Source organism: Strigops habroptila, chromosome 6, assembly GCF_004027225.2.
Source record: "Strigops habroptila isolate Jane chromosome 6, bStrHab1.2.pri, whole genome shotgun sequence".
In the NCBI taxonomy this organism is placed as follows: Eukaryota; Metazoa; Chordata; class Aves; order Psittaciformes; family Psittacidae; genus Strigops; species Strigops habroptila.
Window position 1 is genome coordinate 6113321 of NC_044282.2, and position 23398 is coordinate 6136718.

Genomic DNA, 23398 nt, shown 5'->3' on the forward strand with positions numbered 1-23398 from the left:
TGTTTAAATGAAAGCTATGATCTGGAACCCTCTACTGTCTTTGAGAAACAAGAAGGATAGAATAGTGTAAATTTTAAAGCTTCAAGTATAATGCCAAGGTAAGAGAAAATGTCAAAGAACGTGTGACTAACTAGTTGAATAAATGTCGGTAATGCTGCTAGAGTCTATTCATTAAGTGTCTGTGAAGAGTGCTAATGCAGAGGAGCTCACAGAACTGCTCATCTCCTCCTCATGCTCACAGCCTATCTACTCCCAAACCTGGATAACTGAGTGGCTGAGTGAGGCTCCTGTGCACATTGGCATATCGGCACCAATGTCAGGATGACTGTAGGAACACCTACTGCTGAAGTAGATGAGACTTTTGTGATTGAACTTAGGTGGGCAGACCCATACCTCTTGATACCTTGTGTCAATGCAAAATCCCCAAATCACCTAGTAACTTAAAACCCTGTTCTTACTACCTGAACAAAGGGTTTCAGTGGACCAGGGAAACTGAACAAAAAAAACACCAAGCAAACAAAGCCAGGTCAAAACAGAAGACTGAAAGTGAAGAGAGCAAAACCATTCAGATCTGTCAATGTCAACTTACACTGAAATCTCGGTACACTTAATGGAAAAACAAAATGAAATCTGCCTCCCCATCATCTTCAAGGCTGAGGCAATGGTCTGTATGCTGCAGAAAACCTATTTGCAGTCAGAAAGCTGCATTTACATAATAATATACTCTGGGACCACAAAGCTACCTGTTGTTAGTGTGAAAATGTTACTTAAGGAAGGTCAGGCTTGGTTGATTCCTGGAACATGTCTAATAGGCAGCAGTCAAACAACTGCTACCTGATCAGTGTCAGGGATATTGAAATAATTTACAGTCAAATTGAAAGCATACTTCCAATTCAAACTAATTTATTATCACAGCCCAGTTGCCTAAAAAGCAAAACAAAATCTAATAAAAGAAATGTTTCCATTTAGAGCAGCAAATGTGAAAATGAGGGCAACAAAATGAACAATATAAGAGAAAAATGTTTAGCTTTGGATTCTGAGCAGAAACCTCTAAATCACTAGTAATGCTGCAGCTTTGAAGCAGAAACAACATTAGCGCTGCTGCTAAACTATATAGCTAATACAGTGCTAACACTAGAACTAGCTATTTTTGTTTCCAACTGCTGCCGCTGCTTTGACTTCATTTTAAAATGCTTTTCCTTATTTTTATTTTATTTATATATATATTTATTTATTTATTTATATATTTTATCACTTACCTGCAGCTTTTAAAATCTGCAATTGAAGTTAAAGCACTATTAAAAACTTTAAAAGATTTTAAAATACTTCACATATAATATTTTCCTCCTCTTATCCACAGTTTCTTTTGCTTTATGCTTTTCAGCTATGCAGAGTCAGGTAGAAAGAGAAGCTTTACTACTTTAGAACAGAGCCCATATTCAGAAAGCACAACATGCTATTTAAACAAATGCTTTATTGTAAGTCATTTAACTCTAACCTACGTTTAAAGTTGAGCATAAATATTGTCTTTCAGAGGGTCTCAGCCTATTTTTAATAAAAGCCTTCAATTCTTACGCAAGCTAATATCCCACTAACCTTTAAAAACATTTTGGGGGATTTATTTTGTGGTCTTAAGCAAAACTTCCTCCGAAATCATTCAAGGTGCTAACTTGAAAAAAATAATAATGTATTCCTGCTGTTTATTTTCTACTTAAAGTTTTTGATGCCATGTGAGGAATGTTACCTGTGTAACTAGACAGATCATAAAAATCTACGGTAACATAACCACCTCCAAAATCAAACATGATATTATATGCAAGGTCATGACTTCAGATCAACAGTTACAAGAAAGACCAGTTGAACTCTGCTAAGTCCTGCTGTCATACAGAATGTCCATTCTGAAATGCAATGCTGTAAAAACCTAATCTGGTTCTCTAAGTGCCACGTTGCAAACTTGCCATGAAACTGAAAAGTCTTCTTCTGTTCTATGCTTCATTACTAGGTAGCCTTGATAAAATGGTGGTGTATTACAATGCAAGTGTAGTTCAGTCACAGTGCATCTCAGAACAAAATCATGAAAATGGAGGTTTGTTTTTATAACTTTGCTTATGATGCTGACCTGAGATAGGATTTGATTTTTGCTTCCACAGCTGGACTAGGATCTGTAGTGCATAAAGGGAAGAGAAGGGAGAAGCACACACAAAATATAGATATGCTTCTCAAATTTTCCATGTCGGAGTTACTTTCATAACTCATTTCATGGGAATTCCCTGGGCTTGTAATACAATATCCTAAATGGACTATGTCAAAAATAAATGAAAACAATTTTAAACATTTATGGCATCTGTTGTTAGTATTTAGCATCTAGTTACTGCAAGATGGACGAATACTTTTCTGTAAATAATACACTTTAAATAGAGACAATAGCAGCAACAATTAATATGATTTCTGTCACACAATGCTGCAAAGTTGCATGATATTTGCCCCTACTATTCACCCTCCAGCTCCAAAGGTCATGTTCTTATAGACCTATTTGTAACCTCAAAATCTAGAAATAATTTAGCCTATCGCTTTTATGACAGACTCATTAAAAGGACCTCTGAAGACCTTTGGAGTTTATCTCCAATTATTACTGTGTCCTTGTTAATAAATTTTGCTTGCAAAAGATATTGTAAATTCATTATTAAAAACTTTTAGGAATAGTCTATGTAATCTGTTCCAGAACTTTTTTACCCCCAGGAATTTCTTTCTCATGTCTAAGGTGAATTTTTCCTGCTGAAGTTTAAGCTCATTTCTTTTTTGACTTCTACCAGGGCAATAGAGAACTGATTTTTCTCTTTCCCTTTATGACAACATTTTATGAACAACTTCTAGTTTCTAAATAAATCTGGTTGTCTACATCTTCTTTTACAGGTCATATTTTCCAACCTGTGATAATGTTCACTGATATCCTTTAAACACTAATATTTTTTCTCGAATTCCAGTATCCAGAACTTGATGCTTTGGCTTTACTAGTGTTGGGTGGAAGTAAAAGATTAATTTTTTAAACTTTGCAGGCTGTATCTGTTTAAACATGCATTAGAATGTTAGCATTTCTCAACAAGAATATAATTACTGAATCATGTTCACCTGGTGATACGTTGTAAACAACAGACCCATCTTCAAAGAATAGGTAACAAAGTAATGGTTCCTTGTCTGTTCAATTGACTACTTATTTCAAAGTGTAAAATCTTATAATTGACCTTTAGATTGCAGCAGATTTTCTGTATTTCATTTCTCTCATCTTGCTGTCTGATATCCCATTCAATTTTAGTAAGCATTATCTTTCTTACAACATCTAACTTATTAATGAATAAGCTGAATAGAAAATGATGAGTGCAGCTTGATTTTCCAGTGGAAACTCTGTCTCTAAGTGCAGCTGAATAAGGATGCCACAGATCTCAAGTTCAAAAGTTTTAAGACAATCCAATTAGCTATTTACATTGCTTTTTCCTGAGCTGTTTTCTCAATGTATTTCCATTGACAGGACCAAGAGAAGCAAGCTTACTTTGCAGTGTTTGATGGTCCTTCTCTGCAGAGCTACTGATCATCATCTCTCATTTCCCACTTGCAAAAGAAAATTCCTTCATATGCTAACATCTATATTTAATTACAGCAGCATGTTTTCATAAAGTAGACATTCATACAAAAAACACTTTGGGTTTGTTACAGGATACATGTTCTTACATGCGTTTTCTACTCTAGGATCCCGAAAATAAAGACTTCATTTGCCTACTGTGATTTAAATTTTCTAGTAAATAAAATTTCCCTCTCCTGCATCTTCTGCTATGCTGAATGCCAACTCCTGTTCTTCTCAGCAACTGCTTATAGCTGATGTTATGAATAAAAATACTGCTCAGAATAGCTGAGAGCTCTATCAGGTTATCTGTGACTACTGCATTATTTCAGATCACTGCATGAAATAGTTACCTGCTCTGCCTCATGATATTGCCATGAGTAGCCTTGATAAGAATGTAATGAACATCATACAACACATTCAGGAAGTCTTCCCGGGATACAGGTCTACTTGGTCTTGATTCATCTCCATAATATTTCCAGGTGAAATCTGCCTGGGACACAGTCCTGTTGATACCTGGATCATCATGATAATATTCCCAGGGCAGAGTGTTTCTGATTCTTTGGTCATCACCATAATATCCCCATTCATGCTGAAAGACAGCAATACAAAACCAGATTAACAGCAGTATTACAAAGAACCAGGCACTTAAGTTCTGGGGAAAAAAAGCAGATGGAAACATTACCTCTGTCATCTCTATCTCATGCCTTGTCAGCTGCCCGATCAGAGGGGCAGCCATATGTCGGACAATGATCCTTGTATTGGTAGGAGGCCCACCTCTTATGATGACTTGTGGGTAGTAAGTAGTAAAACCCGTCTCTTCTCGTGCTTCGAAGTAGATTGCGTATTTCAGTTTCCCTCCATAAGTGGTCAGCTAACAAAGTACAAAAAGAAATCTCATTTCAGTTAGCTAAAAATAAATTCCTGGGCATATGTAAGAGTTAGATACACTCTGCACCTGTGAGCAGTCTGATGAATGTGCATGTGGTAGAAAATAGCAATACATGCTTGTGGAACTCTATGGGGACAAGGGCTGTGTTCAAAAATACCCATCAGCAAAATGTTATTGTACTACACCAAAACCAAAATGTTATCCATTTCTTTAGATGTGCCTTAGTGCTCTATAAGGTTCATGTTTAGAGAAAGAAACATCTAAACTTTCCCAAGCCAAACCAAGAAATAGCAAAAGTGCAAAATAAACTCTCACAGAGGTATATAAAAATATCCAAAAGGAGGGTTATTTCAATCATTTTCTTCTGTGTAACTTACAAAGATCTGGCACTTTTTTATTTAAAATGGAGAGAAAGATAAAGCTATGAGAGTTATATGAAATTAATACAGCTTAATTTTTCAAATAACATTTTTTTGAGAGGATCAATCCTGTGAAAAAATATTACATGTTACTGTCTGTAAATATTTATTTTAAAATAGTGTTTATGTTACACACTTATGAATTTCCATTATAATGGAGCACGTAATTTTAAATAATGGAGTGGCATTTCTTTTCTTTTGAAGTACCTTCCACTGTGTGATGACATGTTTATTGGAAGGGAAAAAACCATTGTAAAATACAAATAGAAGATGAAAACCCCCCAAAAAAACCCCCATGTAATTATTCAGTGGAGTTTTATGTTTACCTTTCGACCCTCAAACTGCTCTGGAAGTCTCCAGTAAACAGGTTCTGACCGTAGATCCCGCATCACCTCTTCTATATTTGCTACTATTTCAGGAGGCTGGAATGCAATCCCTGAAAGAGTGCTGCGCTGAAGCTTTTCATCTACCAGCGGCAAAATCATTTGCTCTGGCTTCAAGGTCACCTATGCATATTCAAAAAAATCAAGAAAAAGATCAAGTCTATTTTTTCCCATGAAGTGTCACTCTTTAAATTCTAACAAATTCTAACTCTTAAAAAAAAAATATTTCTAGTTAATTTTATTCCACATTATGAGCAATTTGTCACAAAACAGTCTTACTGCTCCTTCAGGTATACATAGTGATGACGACGACTTCCCCCTCCAGCCCTTTGCGCCTTGTCCTCATGTTAACAAAGAATGTACTAGCACTGGTTAAAATAGTTTCATCAGCAACTGATCCCATGAATTTTATTAAAGTGATTTTCATATCACTATTTCAGTCTCAGGCCTCTTCTCTTCAGACTGTGAGAAATGTACCTTAGGAAGAAGCAAACTTCTCACCAACACTTATTATACATCACTGGGCTCTAGAACACAGTGCCTAACTCCTTGGTAGTTTTACTCAATACTCAAGCTAAGAGTTCTCCAGACTATGCAGAGAGTGAGGGCCCAGCGTTTCTCTAAATTCAGATTTAATGAAAAATATAAGGATGCCACTTAGATGTTTATAACTTTCTTAGACTTGTGGAAAGAGTCTCTGTAGAAATATCGACTCTTATATAGAAATAATTATTCTGATCAAAAACTAATAAGAGTCTTAGTAATTCTGTGCAGATGAAAATATCACAGGAAGTGTGTGAACAAATGCAAAGGGTTGGTATCAAAATTGCTTTCTCTCAAAGACTGAGGAAAACAAAGAAAAAGGCAGAGTCATATCTGTAACAGCCATCTCATCAACAGGCTGTTCACAAGATAGGGATCAAGTAATGAGGAATCATCCAAGCCCTGTACTGTACTTTAAATATTCCGGTATCTCCATTTACACCAGCCTCTATGGGCTGATTAGGAAGCATTCCTAATATTGCCATCCCTGAGTGAGAGTTTATATCATAACCATGTTCTACTGTTTACTACTTTAGACATCAAGAAAGCACTCAACACATTTGAATTTCAGATCAGCCTTGCCTTATTGTCACATAGGAGAGGGTTTGCTGGTTTAAACATGTCTAATGCCATTTGATGCACCTGAGAGTATCTGAGAGAGCCATCCGCAGCTGGCAGAACCCTGTCTCACTCAGTTTACAACTCTGAATCAATTCTGAAATAGATTACAGTACCAAACCTAAATGACACGTGGACATACACTTGTTTAGATAAAAGCATAAATATTAATCAAGTGACACAAAATAATCAGGAGGTTTAAACTATGTTTCTAAGCTTTGTGCTGCCACATAGGTCAAAGCAAAATTTTCCAGAACTGTTGCTGTCATGGAACTTGATTAAATTTTATAACTTGTCAGTCTTTTACAGCCTTTCATCTCCAGCCTACTAGCATATGATAGGCAAAACTGAAATAATGAGAAAAACTGCGTCAGATCATGATAAATCACTCCATCCATTGAGAAGGGAAAGAGGTGCACTTTGATTTCAGCCTAAAGTATCCTTATCCAACTGATGCTTGTGCATGACAAGTCAGGGGCTTTGGCTGATTTGCACTCGAAGACATTCCCTCTATATTCCAGTCATATCAGCAGTGATATGACTGACCATATGCGGGGGCTGAACTAGCCATTTTCTATCACAAATAGCTCCTCCAAAATGTAACTGAGGAGCTGGCACAGCAGCAACGGTAAGCAGTAGTCTCAATGTGTGGTTTGTGCTTGTTTGTAAGCACAATGGATAAATAGAGAGATACACTCTACCTAATTTGTCAGTCCAGCATAGGTCTGAAGGCCCTCTTCTACAAAAAGATGGAGAGCTCTTTGTTTGCTCTGATGGATTATACTCTCCCATTCTTGGACTTAAATGAGCTTCAATAAGCTTTTTTTTTTTTTATGAAAAAAACAAAACCCAAAACAAACCCAACCAAACGAAAACCCCCAAACTACAAAATCCCAAATAAGAAAGCAACAACAGTGAAAATTAACAGACTACTTGAATCATGGGAAATCTATGCTGGACAACAAGCACCTGTGACCCTTGAATACACCTGGGTAAACTATATCATATACCAGAGATTATATTACGATGCACTGGAAAGCGTAATTGCCCCACATGACTAGCTTGCCCTTTCCCGGGTTTTAATAGCTTTACTTTGGCTTGATGTCAGTTATCCTATCACTGTTTTTCTTACCTACTTATTTACTTTTAATGCCTTTACCCTGATTGTCTAATGGCACATACTGCTCTCTCCACTTCTCAAAGTACAAAGAGGAAAATGATTGCTCAAATGTTTGGCCATTTTCTAGCTACCTCTCAGTGCCTGACTAAAAGATGCCAGCAGGAAACAAAATTATCACATTACATGGCTCAGCAGTTTCCTACTCACCCACATGCGAATCAGCCCCTTTGCCTCACTGCACTGCGTGGTCAGGCCAAAGCAATAGCAATTGCTGCAGCCAAGTGGGTTTCTGGCAGAGAGACCAAATGTACCAGACTTGCACCTGTCACAGTGGACACCATCCACATTAACCTGGAAAAGAGAGAGCATTAAAAAACATATAAAATAAAAAAGAAGACAAGTTTTGTTTTGAGGTAGTAATAAGAAAACCATACAGTACTGATAGTAACTGGCTGCAGAAAAAAATAACAGTAAATGTAAGGAAATATTCAAGGAGCTTTCTGGTTTCTTATTGTGTGTGTATGCAAACATATGCAATTAATGTAATTGAGGCATTTCCATTTGAATCCACTCAGAGCTACTGCTCTGAGCAACGGATGCTGGCTTCAAACTGACAGTTGTAAAATCAAGTGGCATTTTGGGCATGACATGCTTAATAACTGATTGATAAGATAAGAAAAAATATGTCCTTCTGAAATTGCCAGGGTTAATCAAGCCTTTTGTGTAATAGGAATTAGCTTTGACAAGTTAGAATGTTTGAGGTACAGTACTAAATGTTCTTGCTGAGGAACATATTTTAATGGAAATATTGCAGAGAAAAGCTTTACCCTCTTTGTGATTGTTTTCCACATCATTGAACAGTATTAACAAGGCTGAAATGTTTCAGTGTTGTAATGTCAATGCTTTTATTTTCATTTTTTAATTAGTCCAAATAAAAAGCTATACCAGATAGGGCCAGATACACAATAATTAATGCATAGCCTTTTAAAACCATTTTCATACTGAGACCAAGGTATTTAAAAGAAATCACCAATATGAAAGCACTGGTTGGCTTTTCCTCAACACCCCCCTCCCCCCCCCCCTTTTTTTTTAACCTCTTGAGAGTAATGTGAAGAAGCCAATCTAAAAAACAAATCCAACTTTCTGAATATTATACAGGAAAACAGTAAATCCCCATGGATTTACCATTTTTTAACCCTCATTTCCACATGTAACCATGTAACTCTCTCGGCAAATGTGCCTACACTGTATTTAGCTTAGATTTTGCTGCTTTTTGTCAGGGCTGACAAAGGGGATCCTGAGCCTTTGAAAGCTCATTTCTGCAGCTATAACAGCAGGCTTAAATGGGAACGATTACGATTTTATAAAAATCTAGCTTCCTTAATTTATAACTCTTTCAAAAAAGTCACACAAAAAGTTGACAACCCTGGATTTAAATTCGACTTCAGGTTTAAATTCTGGACAAAGAAAAAAAAATCTGCTGACTTAATTCAGTATTATTTGTTCATTTTCTGTCATAAATTGTGAATTTTACTTGCTTTGCATTTTGTTTCATGTAAATTTCAGTTTCTTATGGTTAATCATCAGTTAAATATATACTGTTAATTTGCACTCACAGAAACAGAGAAGTAGCTATATTAGTTTTAAAATTATAAACAAAGAAACATTTCTACAGTTCTATTTAAATATGCTGTAAAACCCCATTCTTTCTACTTAGTGCTTATAAGAGCTACAAGAAAGACAGTGACATACTGGATGTAAGCCAGAAAAGGGGCACTGAGATGGTTAAAGAGGTTAGAGCACATCATGTATCAGGAGACGCTAAAAGAATTGAGATACTTCTATTTTTACATTTCAGGAATGACATAGGACAAATAACACCAAGTTTTACTCAGTCTATGTGATTAACTCAGTTAATCTTATGATTAACTTCTGATCTCACCATCAAATGGATCAGTATTTGTAAAATAGAATGATGTTTTCTGTTCAAATACATCAGAAAAATGGGAAGGTGGTCAAGCAGTTTGCACAAAGAGGTTGTGAAATACCCATCCTCGGAAGTACTGCCTCAGCAATGTATTTCAAACAATGTACCAGACCTCCACAGGTCTCTTTCAAACTAATTTGTTCTACAGTTTCTCCACTGAGTCTATCCCTTAAATACAAAATGAAGTGACTGGTGCCTATTTAACAAAAGAATTACCTGTCAATTCAATCATTTAAATTCATCCGTTTTACTAGCTTTTTGTGTCAATACAGTCCCTAAAGAAGAAGAATGAATCAAAATCAAAGAAGGAATCTCTAGAGGTCACTTTTAAAAACCTTCTCCTTAAAGCAGGACTATCGCTAATACTAGATCAGGATACCCATGCCTCTTTCTAGTCAATTCTTGAAAACTTCCAAGAATGGGGATTTCACAACCTTTCTGGATAATCTGTTCCAGTGCTGCATAGTGATTTTTTTTTTTTCTAATATCCAACCCAAAATTTCCAAGCTGCCATTTGAAGCTGTTGTCCTTTGTCACATCTTTTGCTACTATCAGCAGGGACTTGACTCTATCGACTACTCTTTGAAGTGGCTATAGGCTACAATTGCATTTTCTCATAGTCTCTGTTTTTCTGCAGACTAAAAAAGTCCATCTCTCTAAGTATATCCTTACAGATCTACTTAGCTCTTACAAAGAGCTCTAAGTCTCTTTGTAGCCCTTCCCTGGAACCTCCAGTTTCTCAATAACACTCTTCAATCAGGTCCTAAAACTGGATGCCTTTTCCAAGTGCTGTCTTACCAGCAGTGAGTAGAGAAGAATAAAGACTTTCCTCTGCTGGTCATGCTCTTCACGATGTCCTGTATCCTGCAGCTGCATTGGCCAGTATGATCAATGCATTCAGCTCAATAGGCAGTTTGCCTTATTTACAATAAAGGTAGATTGTTGGCCTATATTCACTTTGCCATTCCCATACACGCTTTTCAGCAGGATTTCCACTCTACCTTTTTCTTTCCAAACTGTACTGATTCTTGAGGTTATTCCACTCCAATTCATGACCTTTCTATTTTCCCAATCATCAAGCTTTTCGAGGACCCCCTAGACTGTAGCCCTACTGTTCAGCATGTCAACCTCTACCTCCATCAAATCAGCTATCTTCTCAAAGCTGCTGATGGTGAATTTCACCATCTATGTCACTGATGAAGGTATTGGCTCTGGGGTATTGGCTCTGGGGTACTCTGCTAGCTACCAACTGCATGTCAAACTACCAATTATTGCCCTTTAAGGCCAGCAATCCAGCCAATTTTCAAACCACCTAAGTATGCCATTCTTCCAAGAACAATTCCAAATAAGAATGTAGATGATGATGCCAAAAGTCTTTGCTTTAGTGATCCTGAATTGTATCTGGTCTACTCAGAAGAACGTTTACTATTGCAGTGAATTCTACTCTTAAAATGATCGTTATTGACTCCCTTCAAGTAATGTTCTGTAAAGAACTAGCACTGTGACATACTGTTATTACTGAGGTGTTTGCTTTTAATTTGCCAAACATCTTAACAAGAATTGTATTGAACGGGACTAAATTGGCAACAGTTCTGTAAGAACAGGAAGAAATACAAAGTGAGAAGAGAGCCTAAGTGGATGCTATCCTGACAACTGTTAGTGTGTGAAAAAGCAACTGATAAGCACTTAAGTCTTTCTTTATGTTAGAGTCCTCCCACAGCAGTTAGCAAATACACTATGAAAACCAGCGAGATTTGTCTGCACGTATTGTTGGAACAGGCAAGTACAAATGTCAGTGAATTTTGGAATACACTTCTCAGCAGTTTAAGATCAGCTTGCAACCTTGGTTGTCCTACCTTGCAGCTGCATTGGCCAGTATGATCAGTGCATGAGCACTTCCCCAACTCTGTATCACAGCTCTGTGGATCGGTCCCTGCCAGGAAGCACTGACAAGCAACACATTGTGGATAATTCCAGAAACCCAACCTGCACTCAGTGCATTTATCCCCAGAGAATTCAGGGCGGCAGAAGCAACATCCTGTATTTAAGTCACACTGAGTACTCAGGGCTCCAACGAGGCTGCAGTCACAGGGCTAAAAAGAAGAGAAACAAGGAGAAAATTTCTATTGTGGTTCCGAAAAAAAAACCAAAACAAAACCACCAAAACCCAAACAAAAAACCAACACCCTCCCCCAAAATCCAAACTCAACAAAAAAGCAACTCACCTCTCTCAAGTATCAAAGTACAGCAATTTCCACTGCCTGAAAGTAACATATCTGAATTATATAGCTAGGCATTTATATTTGTTCATCAAGGGTCAAGAAAATATGCTAAATATATTTACAACACCATGGTTGTGTTTTTTTTTTAATGGATATTACTTATCACTGATAAGTTAGGCACTGAAATCAAATAAATCTAAAAGGGCCAAGGACACTGAGATACTTTATGGGCAAAATTAACTTGAAAACTGTAAGTGCTGTCTAAAAAGCACTTTCTATGTAAATCCTCTGTAGGGCATGTTCAGACCACTTTGCTAAAACTGGAATTGCTCAGGGGCAGTGGTCCCAGTGGCATCTAGTTCAATCTTTATTACTTATCCATTCAACTGGTAACTATTCTTTGTATTCTTCGTACTGTAGACAGTAACTTTCTTCATACAAACAGGACCCTTAGATTACAGCCATTTATAAGATAAGGGATAGAGATTTAGTCATGTGGTGTACTGGGAAGTAAACTTGCTCACAGAATGAGACTTGTGCAGGCAGGCAAGGATGGAAATAGGTGATTTTCCAGGGAGTCTAGATGATGAATATAGAAGTAAGCAGCAGGGAAAGCTGCAGGCTTCCACAGAACAGAAGAATCCCTCAGTGCTATTACTGTGACTGTACTGCAGAGTTAGCACAGGACATTTGCTGTGATCACTGGCGTGACCAGAATCTTGTAGAGAGAAGTTCAGCTTGCAGAAGCAAAGTCAGTGCCAGTAGTGCAGGTTACCACAGTAACTGGCATGGATAGACTTGCTAAAATTAAGGACACAAAGCTGAAATAGAGGAGGAAGATGTGGATTCAGTTTCTAAGCAAAACTGTTTATTACATGAATACTTACCACACCTTTCTTCTGATCTGAAAAGACTATTTATAAAGACGGCGATTATGTGCAGGAAACAATCAAATTCAATCTTTACTGAATGCCAGAGAAACTATTTAACTACTGGCTAAATGTTTGACTGCTAGACTACTACCTAACCTGAGAAATAAAACCTGTCAGAAAGAACCTTATTCTAAAAGATGCATTTGAACATAAAGCTTAGAAGGCAAATTGTTCGCTGTATACTGAGATAGCTTGGTGCAATATCAAAACCTAAATTACAATCTGATGTTATGTTTGTTTTGCGACCAAGCAGTTTTGTGCCATGCTTGCTATCCCCCTGAGTTACAACATCCCTGGAAATCTTCTACAAAGAGCGCAAGCAGCAGATTCACATCTCACTTTGCAGAAATTAGCTGTAAGATACTGAAAGAGATGTGGGCTGATAGATCATTATTAATTTAGATGGTGCCATGGAACTGTCATACTAATGTGCTCACATAAAAGACAATCAGAGAATATACTCCAGAGCTCAAACAGAGGTCTTCAACCTCATTAGGCTGGTTTCAGAAGCCAAGAGTCTATATCACAGCAGCACAGCAGAGGTTTCACAAGGGGAGTTTTCCATACATACAAAAAAGAAATCATTCTCAATAATTGGTTTGCAGCCTGAGCTACATGACAAACAGCCTTTTAAGAAAAAGCATTAATGGTGTATGACCATGTTCAGACAAGACACAGTTTTCTGGAGTAATTGCATCAGTACAATAAATCCCTCATCATCAATAACAGCAGAGAGAAGGCAGCATTTGAACTTCACACAGTATTCACTGTCACCAGTTTGTCAACCTTAACCGAATACTGCTCCCCTTAACTCAAGGGTAGGACATTAACAACAGCTTTCGTGGACTGACATACTATCATTGGTTCCCTATTTCTTCTCCCCTTTTCCCTTCGGAGTTTTTAACTGTGTGTCAAACATTGGAACACAGAGTATTTGAAGGCTAATGAGAAGGTTTATTTCCCCTATAAGAGCATAGGAAGAAAGTGCATTTTACAGCTAAGGTGGCTGATTCTTTCCTTCTCTCTTCCGTATCTTTTATACAGAAGTTGAAGCCCTTCTCAAGTAAGCTTCAGGTACAAATTCCCAGCGGTACCACAATTAGGGGCAAAGTAAATTTGTTCTGCAAAGGCACTGTCAATTACCTGTAACTACACATCTATATACATTGTACAATACTGTGGTAATCACCTCAATCACAATAAAGGCTCAAGCAGGCCACTCAGTCAGTGTGACAGCAGTATAAACAGGGTGTTTGATGTTGCAGGCTGCATACCTGAGACAGAGGATCTGTAGTGCTCAGTTACAGATTGCCAACATCTACACCACAGTCTGACACCAAAAGTCGCAATGCAGAGGCAAACCATGATTTACAAAGCTAAATTTGTGTTCCGGCAATAAATTACTGGTTTTGTCCCACGGAAAAGAGGTAACACACAGAGAGAAAATAGATTCACTCACCTTGCAGCCACCGACAATGTTATGGCCCCAGTGATTCGGTGCACATTTGTCACACATCTCTCCAACAGTATTGGGAGGGCAGATACAACGGCCGCTGGTGGGATCGCAGTTATTACCAAAACGTGAACAATCACAGGCTTCATGGGAGACAGAAAAAAAATAAAGCAGAGGAAAAGTTACCCCTTTATGTAACAGCTGGACAGCAGACCCTAACAGGGTTAGGATCATTCCACCAAAGCTTTTACCGTACAGTGAACTCTAAGTTATCTGTGGACACAGGCAGGAAAGGTAGGGTAAACCCAGAGAAACCAAAACCAGGAGCAATGCAACACTGGTTAACTGAGATTGAAGTAACTGCAATAAGAACAGAATAGGGAAAATAAAGGCACTGGTTGTAGAGGTGCAGACACCTCTGAGATGGTGTACCCATGTGACATATCTGCGGGAGAATTGCTGTACAATTCCTGCGCCCAGGCTGTCTTGTGCAAGAAGCCACCTGAGTGCTTCTGAGCCCTCTACACAGTGAGCCTGTAGTGTATTTAACCTCTTCCACCAACCCGAGCCAACCTCCTGAAATTTCTGCTGATGGAAACAGACTTTTCTTAAAGGGCAAAACTGGTTTTGCTTTTTCTCATTTTATTCCTGATTTCAGATTACATGTATTCTGCCTTGGGAAGACATCAACAATGTGCCTCCTCACAGGAAACTGGGATTCTTTGCAGATTTTATTCAATTAAAAATACTTTGGTTTTGAAAGTGGTCTTTGCTCTTAAAGCATTATTAAATGAAGAACTCATTGATGGGAAATGCAGATTCGAGGTATGTAAATGATCAGTAGTTATGGGGCACAAGGGAACACCTGATTGCTTGGAGGGGCAGAACTGGTGCACGGTTATTTTCATACACCCTGTCGACATTACCCCTGAGGTCAGAGCAAAAGCATCATAAGCAAACTATGACCGCCTAAGTGATAATCTGTTTCCTGGGGTGTTTATAGAGCAGTGTAACATAAGATTCATTACTGAGGGTTGCATTTATGTTCACTGCCTTTACTGTATGAAACACTTCAATTCAGAGTAAAACTAGAAAATGCAATGTGCAAAGACAGAGCTCCTATCTATACTTCAGGTAAGAAGTGATCTTTATTTTTCCCCACCAATGCTTTCAAAATGAGGTAACTGATGCAAAGAAGATAGTAAGTTTTGCCTCCATCGTGTCAGGAATAAGACATTTTGCATACTACATAAAGTTTTTTGACACACTGTGGCTTTAGAATACATCTCTCGCTGGGAGACTGAGGCTTTTGGATGTGAAGGCTCCTCTGTGGACTTCCAGTTCTTACACAAAATTGGTTCAAAAGGCATGGAGAGGAAGAAAATGATACGACCACTATTTTTTGCATTTTTACTTCTGTCATTATTTAAAAAAAAATATGGAAAAAATAGAACACATTTGTTGCAAGCAATAGTGAAATAGAAACCTCTTTTGTATCTTTGCTGTTAGAATGTCAACAATAACTGGTGATGCTTTATGGTGTGGTTTTTTTTTTAAGACTTCATGGGTTTTTATTGCACAAGTATAAAAATCATATTATATACCTTTTGGATAAATGCTAGATAAAAGACGTCCAATATTTTACTTGATACTTAACTGTCACTACAGAATTTGGTTTCTGTGCACTTCCTAGCATGATTTGATATACTTTTATTAAATTTCTGATTTTCTCTGTGATTCATAAATTAATTCTTTTTTCTTTCTTTTTTTTTTTTTTTTTTTTTTTTGTCATTTGAAGGTATACATAAAAAGCTCACTAAAAATGAGTGGGGAAAAAACAGCATTTTGAAAACTGAATTCCTCTCCATCTGTTGTATTAAGTTTGGAACTTTTAAAAATCTGAATTTTCTAAACATCTTTAGCTGTTGCAGTTATTTAAAATATTTGACTACCACAGGCAGATACTTTCCTGCCTGTTTGGATTTACTACTTCCCCATTTCATCACTGTTCCTTAAACTCTTATTTCAATTTTGTCAAGACAGCAGTTAAAATTTTAATGTGAAATCTTGTTACCTGCCCTCACATTTTCCTTCTCCGAGTGTATGAAATTAACATTTTGTAGTATTTCACAATAGTGATGTGCTTTTAAACTGTGAAATGTTAGAATAAGAAACTAATCATGACGATAAACTATTGTTCTTTTTCTGTTGTATATGAGCTAAGGGCTTTAGGACTACAGTTATCATTTGCATTTTATTTCAGTTCTCACATCAATGAGCCTATTAACCTATTATCTTTCCCTTTTCCAAGGTGCCAAAGTGTTTGCACTTTTCAAGGCAGTAAACATTTTCTGAGCCCTTCCTTCCTACGGGAAAAAAACACCATATAGAGTAATGTTTTTAAATACGATCAAAAACCCAGCCTGGCTCAAGATTTATCAACACTACGAGGTGAAATTGAACTTTGCTGCACAGATGTGGGTCTTGAGGCCTCAGTGCTCCATCCATAAAAAAAATGAGTAGAAAAAGGCAGAGAGATAGGCTTGCTACTCCTGCTGCCATTCTGGATGGGAAAGGAGGAAGAATAGGACACTAGGCATGGTGATTTCCGCTTCTGAAAAGAATACTGTTTATGCCTGAAGAATAATAGCAGCAATACCCTTGGCTTTATAGCACTCTGCCATCAGCAAAGAATGCTGAGGAGCCATCGCCATTCAGGAATCCCAGCAGCCAGCCACACTAGACAACTATCTACATCTCCCATGACCTAAATGAGCATATGAGACTTTAAAAATAGAGTTCAATTAGCAAAGACGGACATTTCCATGTGAAAAGACCTATCGATTTGGTTCTTTTCAATGTCAGTACTACCTTAAGGGCAGGAAGCATTCCTTTCAATGTTCGACCTAATTTCCGAAAGGACAAAACGTATATGTGAAGAAGTGGCTGGATATATTTATGTTTGATTCTAGAGTTTCAGCATCTGGAAAAGCATACTTTTCATGTATTTACATAAGACACATACCAGATAATTTTATCTGAAGATCTTGTTGTACACAAAAAGTATACAAGTAAGCAAGATCCTAAATATTACTGTATAGAAATTTAATAAAAGAGGATCAAGCATGTAAGGACAGTGAAAAGGTTTGGGATAAAAGTAGAAGCAAAGGGATTTTTTTTTTTCTGTTTTTCTTTTTTTTTTTTTTTTTTTTTTCTCCTATTCATATCCCTTCAAGCTTATGTGATTTGGCAAGCACCTTAACCAGCATTCTCTGACACTCTTACCATAACTAAGTTAAAGGAACTTCATAGAAACTTTTTTGGCAGAAAGTACTTGGAGAAAAGGACATTCCTGTTCCTCCTAAATGTGGTAGATGAGCCGTTAACTAAGCTTAAAACAGCAGGAATTGCTTGGGCCTTTTGTTCTTGCCAATCATCATCCTTGCTAACTGAACTGTTTACGAGACTGTCTATGAAAATACCTACCTGTCAGGAAAACTTGTTAGGCAATCCAAAACCAGCCCATCTAGAATCTTAGTAATAAATAAACAAAAAAACACCCCAAATAAATTAATCTGCAATTGACTGCAAAGAATTTACATACGAGTACAGCCTCCTTCTTCAAAGTTGTAAAATCCATGAGCACAGCGGTCACACTTCTTTCCTGTCACTCCAGGCTGGCAGTAACACTGTCCATCTCCATCACAGTCGAAAGACTTGGAACCAAAAGAGTTGCAGTTGCAGGGAACACATCCCCCTGAAGACTGTAAACCAAATGTTTCAGGCTGCCACAGAGAAAGGAAGAACAGTTACTACATGGAATGATTACTAGGAGAACAGAGGAAAAGCTGAGAGTGTAGCGAGATCAGGGCGATTCTTTCCTCTTCATCACTGAAATACTGCTCTTAACAGCAGTAGCTGTTGCTGCACTGCTACAATTACTTGTAGCAATAAAACACTGGGACAAGGACACTAAATACCCTACATGGCTGAAAAATAATAAAGATTTCAGAACGTTAACTGATGTAACAGGCAGCTCCCATGAGGTTATGTTTCTGTAAGTACAATTCCCACAAGAAATGGAATGTATGTCAGTGCCATATACAGATCCTGTGTCTCGGTTGTAAGATTATGTCAGGCAGAGTTTGTTGCTAAGAGAGTGAACTCAAATTCTTACTTATGAATGGAGATTGATTCAACCGGAAAGTCTCTGAACAACTAGATTTTATCGCCTCTGACATGGGGCAATGTCTGTATACAGTATTCTGTCACTGGAGGGCATTTCTTTTGAATGATACTCAAAAATAACTTTAGAAGAACATATATATAATGTATTTGTGTATAAGACAAGCAAATAATGGGAATTCTCTATTTTTAAGATAAAACCTCTGTCTTTGGGTTAGGCCTAAGACTATGACAGGAATAATCAATAAGCCTCTGTTCCTCTTCTCTTTTCATTCTTTGCTTTCTTTTTTGCATTGAATAAAGTTCCTACAGAACCAGTAGATGTTATCAACTAAAGTAATAAATTTCCTCCTTAACTCCATCAGTGGCTTGCAAAAAGTATACTTGTAAAGAAGGGAAGACACATGCTCATTTGTAATATGGAGTTCTGCACAAAGCTTTTAAACCAACAGACCCCATGGGTTTCACTGCACCAGCTAAAAGAAGCTCCTAGGGGCAAATCATACTTGATTGATAGTCAAATTCTGAACTCAGTCTTGAGCTGAAGTGACTTAAAATTGGAGTACTTTTCTGCCCTTTTTTCCAGGTCTGATTTTCAGAGAATATTGAAATCCAATTACATAACTATCAGACTTTGCTAGTAAAGCAAAATGTTAAAAATGAGATATTAAAAAAGATCACTGCTGTTGAATATAAATGGAACGAAGTGGAAAATATTTACTTTTACAATATGCTACTGTGTGACCCGGGCACGTGGTATTAGATTTTTTTACCTAGCATACAGCAGTACGGATTTTTCAAGTCAGTGGAGCTGCACTGATGTTCATTTTACATGGATTTGTTCCACAGTGGAACACTTAACCAAGAGGTGAATTCCCAGAGACTGCAGGTTTCCATGTGAAAGTCCTGAAATCTGATCTCTGAGGTTAATACTGAAGTTCCACATTCTCATAAAGAATCTGCATATAGGTATCAGAATACAGGACTACATCTATGGTCAGAATTTGGCCTGAAGAATCATATGAACCTGAGTAAATGTTTGATTATACATATGATAGAGAAGTATACTAAATTTCCAAATTCTATATTGAAATGTTTTGCCAATTACATACTTCTTCAAAACATGGTATACGCGAGAGAAAGAAATACTCAAACTCATATAATTAAATTCCAAGTTTCAATTAAATATATTGACCACCTCTAAAGGTTTCTTTTCCACAGGAAGAAATGCACAGAAATGTGAGTATGCAAAAATCTCAGGAAGACATTAGGATTAAGGCAGTGAAGTAACCAATGCACAGCATGCATCTCAGTTCTCAATAGCAACTTTGATAGAATCTAATAAATTCTGTTTATAATAGCGAAAGCAAGAAAAAGTCTGACAGTAGCACTCCACACAGCATGAAAGAAGAAAGGATCCCTAGCATGCTGGGTTGTATCCTGTGATGAGCTCTGCACAGCCAAAGACATTTTGATCAGCCATGCAAACCCCCAAGATGAACCCCCAAGTTAAGCCCTCAGCAAAGCTTGTTTACACACAGAAATTCTAAGAATCACATTTAGAACAAGAGATAAGATCCTGGATGACAATGAGGAAATAAGATGAATTTTCTGAATATGTTACTATATTGTGTCCCTGTATCAGTGGGCAACAGCTACATAATATATGTTAAATGCGTAAAAGCTCATATTCTCCAAGGGAGTCCATACAAGCAAATACAGCATGGGTCCCAGAGTCCAGCTGAGGAGAAGAAACTGTGAGGGACTTTTTAAATAGGGTGTGGTAACTGTGGAGGTTTTCAGTTGCAGGGGAAAATTCGACATTCCTAAAGCACTGCTCTGTTAGAAGCAATTGCACCATAACGGCTTCATTTTAGAAAGCAAATTGCTTTGTTGGTATGCGATAAACAGTGAACGCTTCTGTCATTTTGGGCATCACATTCAAATAACGGGCACTTCACCCAGTTAAAAATGGCTCAGATAATTGGCCATATTCACTAATAAAGACTTTTAACATCGGTTACGTTTGATATTTTAAGATTAAATCTTAACAGTTTGCCTCTGGGGCTGATCCTTCTCGCAAACTCCTTAAGTTTTTGGTTCTTGAATTATTAGAAGAGGAAGTGTCCTGGTTTCAGTTAAAGCACAACTGTAAGTCTTATCCTGCCAAAGGCCATGAAGATCCAACTGATTCCACTGATGTATAGATATATCACCCATACATTTTGTGCATACTGCTATTGATGGTGCTTCTTTTGGAGTTAATCTACTATTTGACTTCTGGCCTATAGTGTCCTTTGCACTATGAGAAGCCCTGTGAGTGGGGAAGTATCCTAAAAAGCTGCCCGTCTTCTGAGCCTGTCTATTTCTTGATAATTTCGTATATTGTAGCAGGCCTATTTAAAATAAATATTTTTAAAAAGCCTGTGAGAGCTCCAAACACAAGCAAGTACAAAACTTCAGCCCATGCAATGCACAGTTTCTGATTACCAGAGTAGCAGCCCGGAAAGCACCCCGTGGGCACCCACTGGCACTGCTGACACCCCATCTCCGAGGAGGGACTCGGATCTGCTGACTGCTTCGTGCATTTTCTTTCAATTTAGGCACCTGTCTGCTGATTTCACAGCGTTTGCCCATGAATCCTGATTTGCAGGTACATCTTCCTGTCATATCACATTGTAGTGACATGGATCCTAAAGCACTGCAGCCACAGGGTATACAAAACAGCTTTTCTGGGGCCCAGAAGTAGCTGGGCTTTAAGAATGAAAAGGAAACAGTTAGAAAGCAAATATAATGAAACACCACCATATAAAAGACTATAGGAATAAAGATAGTAGTAAACACAGTAGTAAACAAAGATTAATTCTAATCAACTGCCAATATTGTAATAACAAGCTATTTGCTGTGTACATTATGCAATCTGTGCAAATTGCATTAATACCAACTATTTTTCTTTGAACAGACACCTTAAATACTGTTGAAAATAGAGTGCAAGCAAACAACTTCAGAAATGACTCAGTTTTAAAGGGTAAAAATGATCCTTGTGATTTCTGCAGAATTATTTATGTTTTAAATTACACACACGCAGAGGTGTTCTGAGGACACAGGCCTAACCCACGAGTCCGTAGGCTGAACTAGAGAAACGTGCAGCTAGCTATAACATACTTCTTAGCAGCCTGAAGACAACTGTGTGAAAGTTTTTGAAACACTTTATTTTGCAGCAATTCATGAGACAGAAAAACAATGCCAAGGCAAAAGACTTTCGCCAAAAAAGAGAATACATTATTTGGACAATACAAGAAGAAATCCTAAGGGAAAAATAAACCAAAAACATAAAAGCAGAACATTCACAGCAGAAGTAAACTATCATCCTGCTTTTTTTTGAAAATCAAATGCTATCAGGCATTTTGCAACTTTCTTCATAGAGTGATTATCCCCCAGAGCTGCAATATTTTTAACTGATTTATTTCTATCAAACGTTCAGAACATAAATTGTATAGACATATAAAAATGCACTGATATGCATAGTGAGGCTTAAAATATATTCACTGCATGCAAATGCAACCTTCTGTGTTTCGTTCTAGAAAAGCTTTAGAAAACATTTAAAACCCAGCCATTTCACCTTTCTGTACTTAAGAACAACCCATACATGCTCTTTAAGCAAAAAATGACCAAAAAGAAAAACTTGCCAAACCCAAATGATATTTAGTTATGAGAAACAGGGATGAAAGCTGAAATGAAATACCGTTTCTTGTCACTCACCTTGCAGACATCACACCGGCGCCCAATCACATTGGCTTTACACTTGCACTGGCCTGTCCGAGAGTCACAGATTTCTGAGAAGGAGCCATTGATGTGACAGTGACAAGCTGTAGAGGAAGAAAAAGGAGCTGTTAATGTCTTTCCTGAAGCTAAATTTAATAGCCAAATTTTGCCACCCTGAGACACTCAGGAAGGCAGGCCTGAGCAAAGCAGGAAGGTGTCACTCCCATACAGTAACAACACACTTTAACCCACCCATATTAATGAGAAAATTTGCTACAAGTTATTGCAATGAGAAATTTTGCCTCAAGTTCATAAACAACTTGTTTTATATGATGCTCTCATAAACATCCCTAAACAGGATGTTTAGGGCACATTACTAAGTACACGTCCTGAAACTTGTAATGAGCAGGGTGGCAATGAGTGAAAAAAAAAGGGTAGAGACACTACACAGTGTGCATACGGAATGTGGCTATGGCAGGTGGGAGTGTTATTGCACCACATACTGGTCTTGCTACCTTGGGGTCCAGTACGTGACACTGGCAGGCTGAGGACCCCTAACAAGGTTACCTCCAGAGGACTCACTAGAAGGGACAATAACCTCTTCAGCCCTCCTAAGAGCTCCTCCTCACAGACAGCACCATTGAGTACAGCTGAAAAAGAGATCAACTATTATCTGCTGTGGATCTCTGTCTCAGCAACAGCATTGCAGTTCCCAGAGAAAACACACCCAGCCTAAAAATGCTCTCTTAAGGTTTTAAAATGGCTATGAAAAGGAATTGCTGTTTCTTGAGGAAAATAACAATGCTTTTGGCTTCTAAATTCTTGTTTTAGGGGAAAATAAATTTTGGGGAAGGTTTCTACCACCCTTTATGGTCTTCAACCATGATTCTTTTGGCATGCAGAGATTAGGAAAAAATCCCTTTAGCACTCACAGTACAGAAGAGTGCTGTACTGTAACAGTACAGTGATTGGTGTCACAGTGACTATAACCGTGCAGTCACCAATTCCATCAGCATGAGCTGGTTCCTGCACATCCCCTTTTTCTTCCCCAAAGGGGAATGAATCCACACCTGTTTATCAATCTACTCTGTAAGCCAGGGCTCCAATACACGTTTTGCTTTCCTGAAGTACCCTGACTGCATGTGTTGGGGTTTTTTTCCTCAACCTGACAACTTCATTTTAAGAAACACTTAAGAGTCCCAACAGTGAACACATGGTGGTCACATACTTGCATGTCACAAGGTGCCATTTGAGACAAAGCAG

At 37.8% G+C, this 23398-nt stretch overlaps 1 protein-coding gene across 1 annotated transcript in view; it reads right to left on the bottom strand.

Annotated features, from left to right (window-relative positions):
- Positions 1–23398, bottom strand: part of LAMA2 (laminin subunit alpha 2) — a 369886-nt gene that overhangs the window by 110991 nt on the left and 235497 nt on the right. Inside the window, 8 exon segments of the mRNA XM_030489189.1 lie at positions 3970–4208; positions 4302–4490; positions 5254–5433; positions 7799–7942; positions 11435–11671; positions 14192–14328; positions 17790–17970; positions 22133–22239. Coding sequence (XP_030345049.1) covers positions 3970–4208; positions 4302–4490; positions 5254–5433; positions 7799–7942; positions 11435–11671; positions 14192–14328; positions 17790–17970; positions 22133–22239 — 1414 coding nt within the window.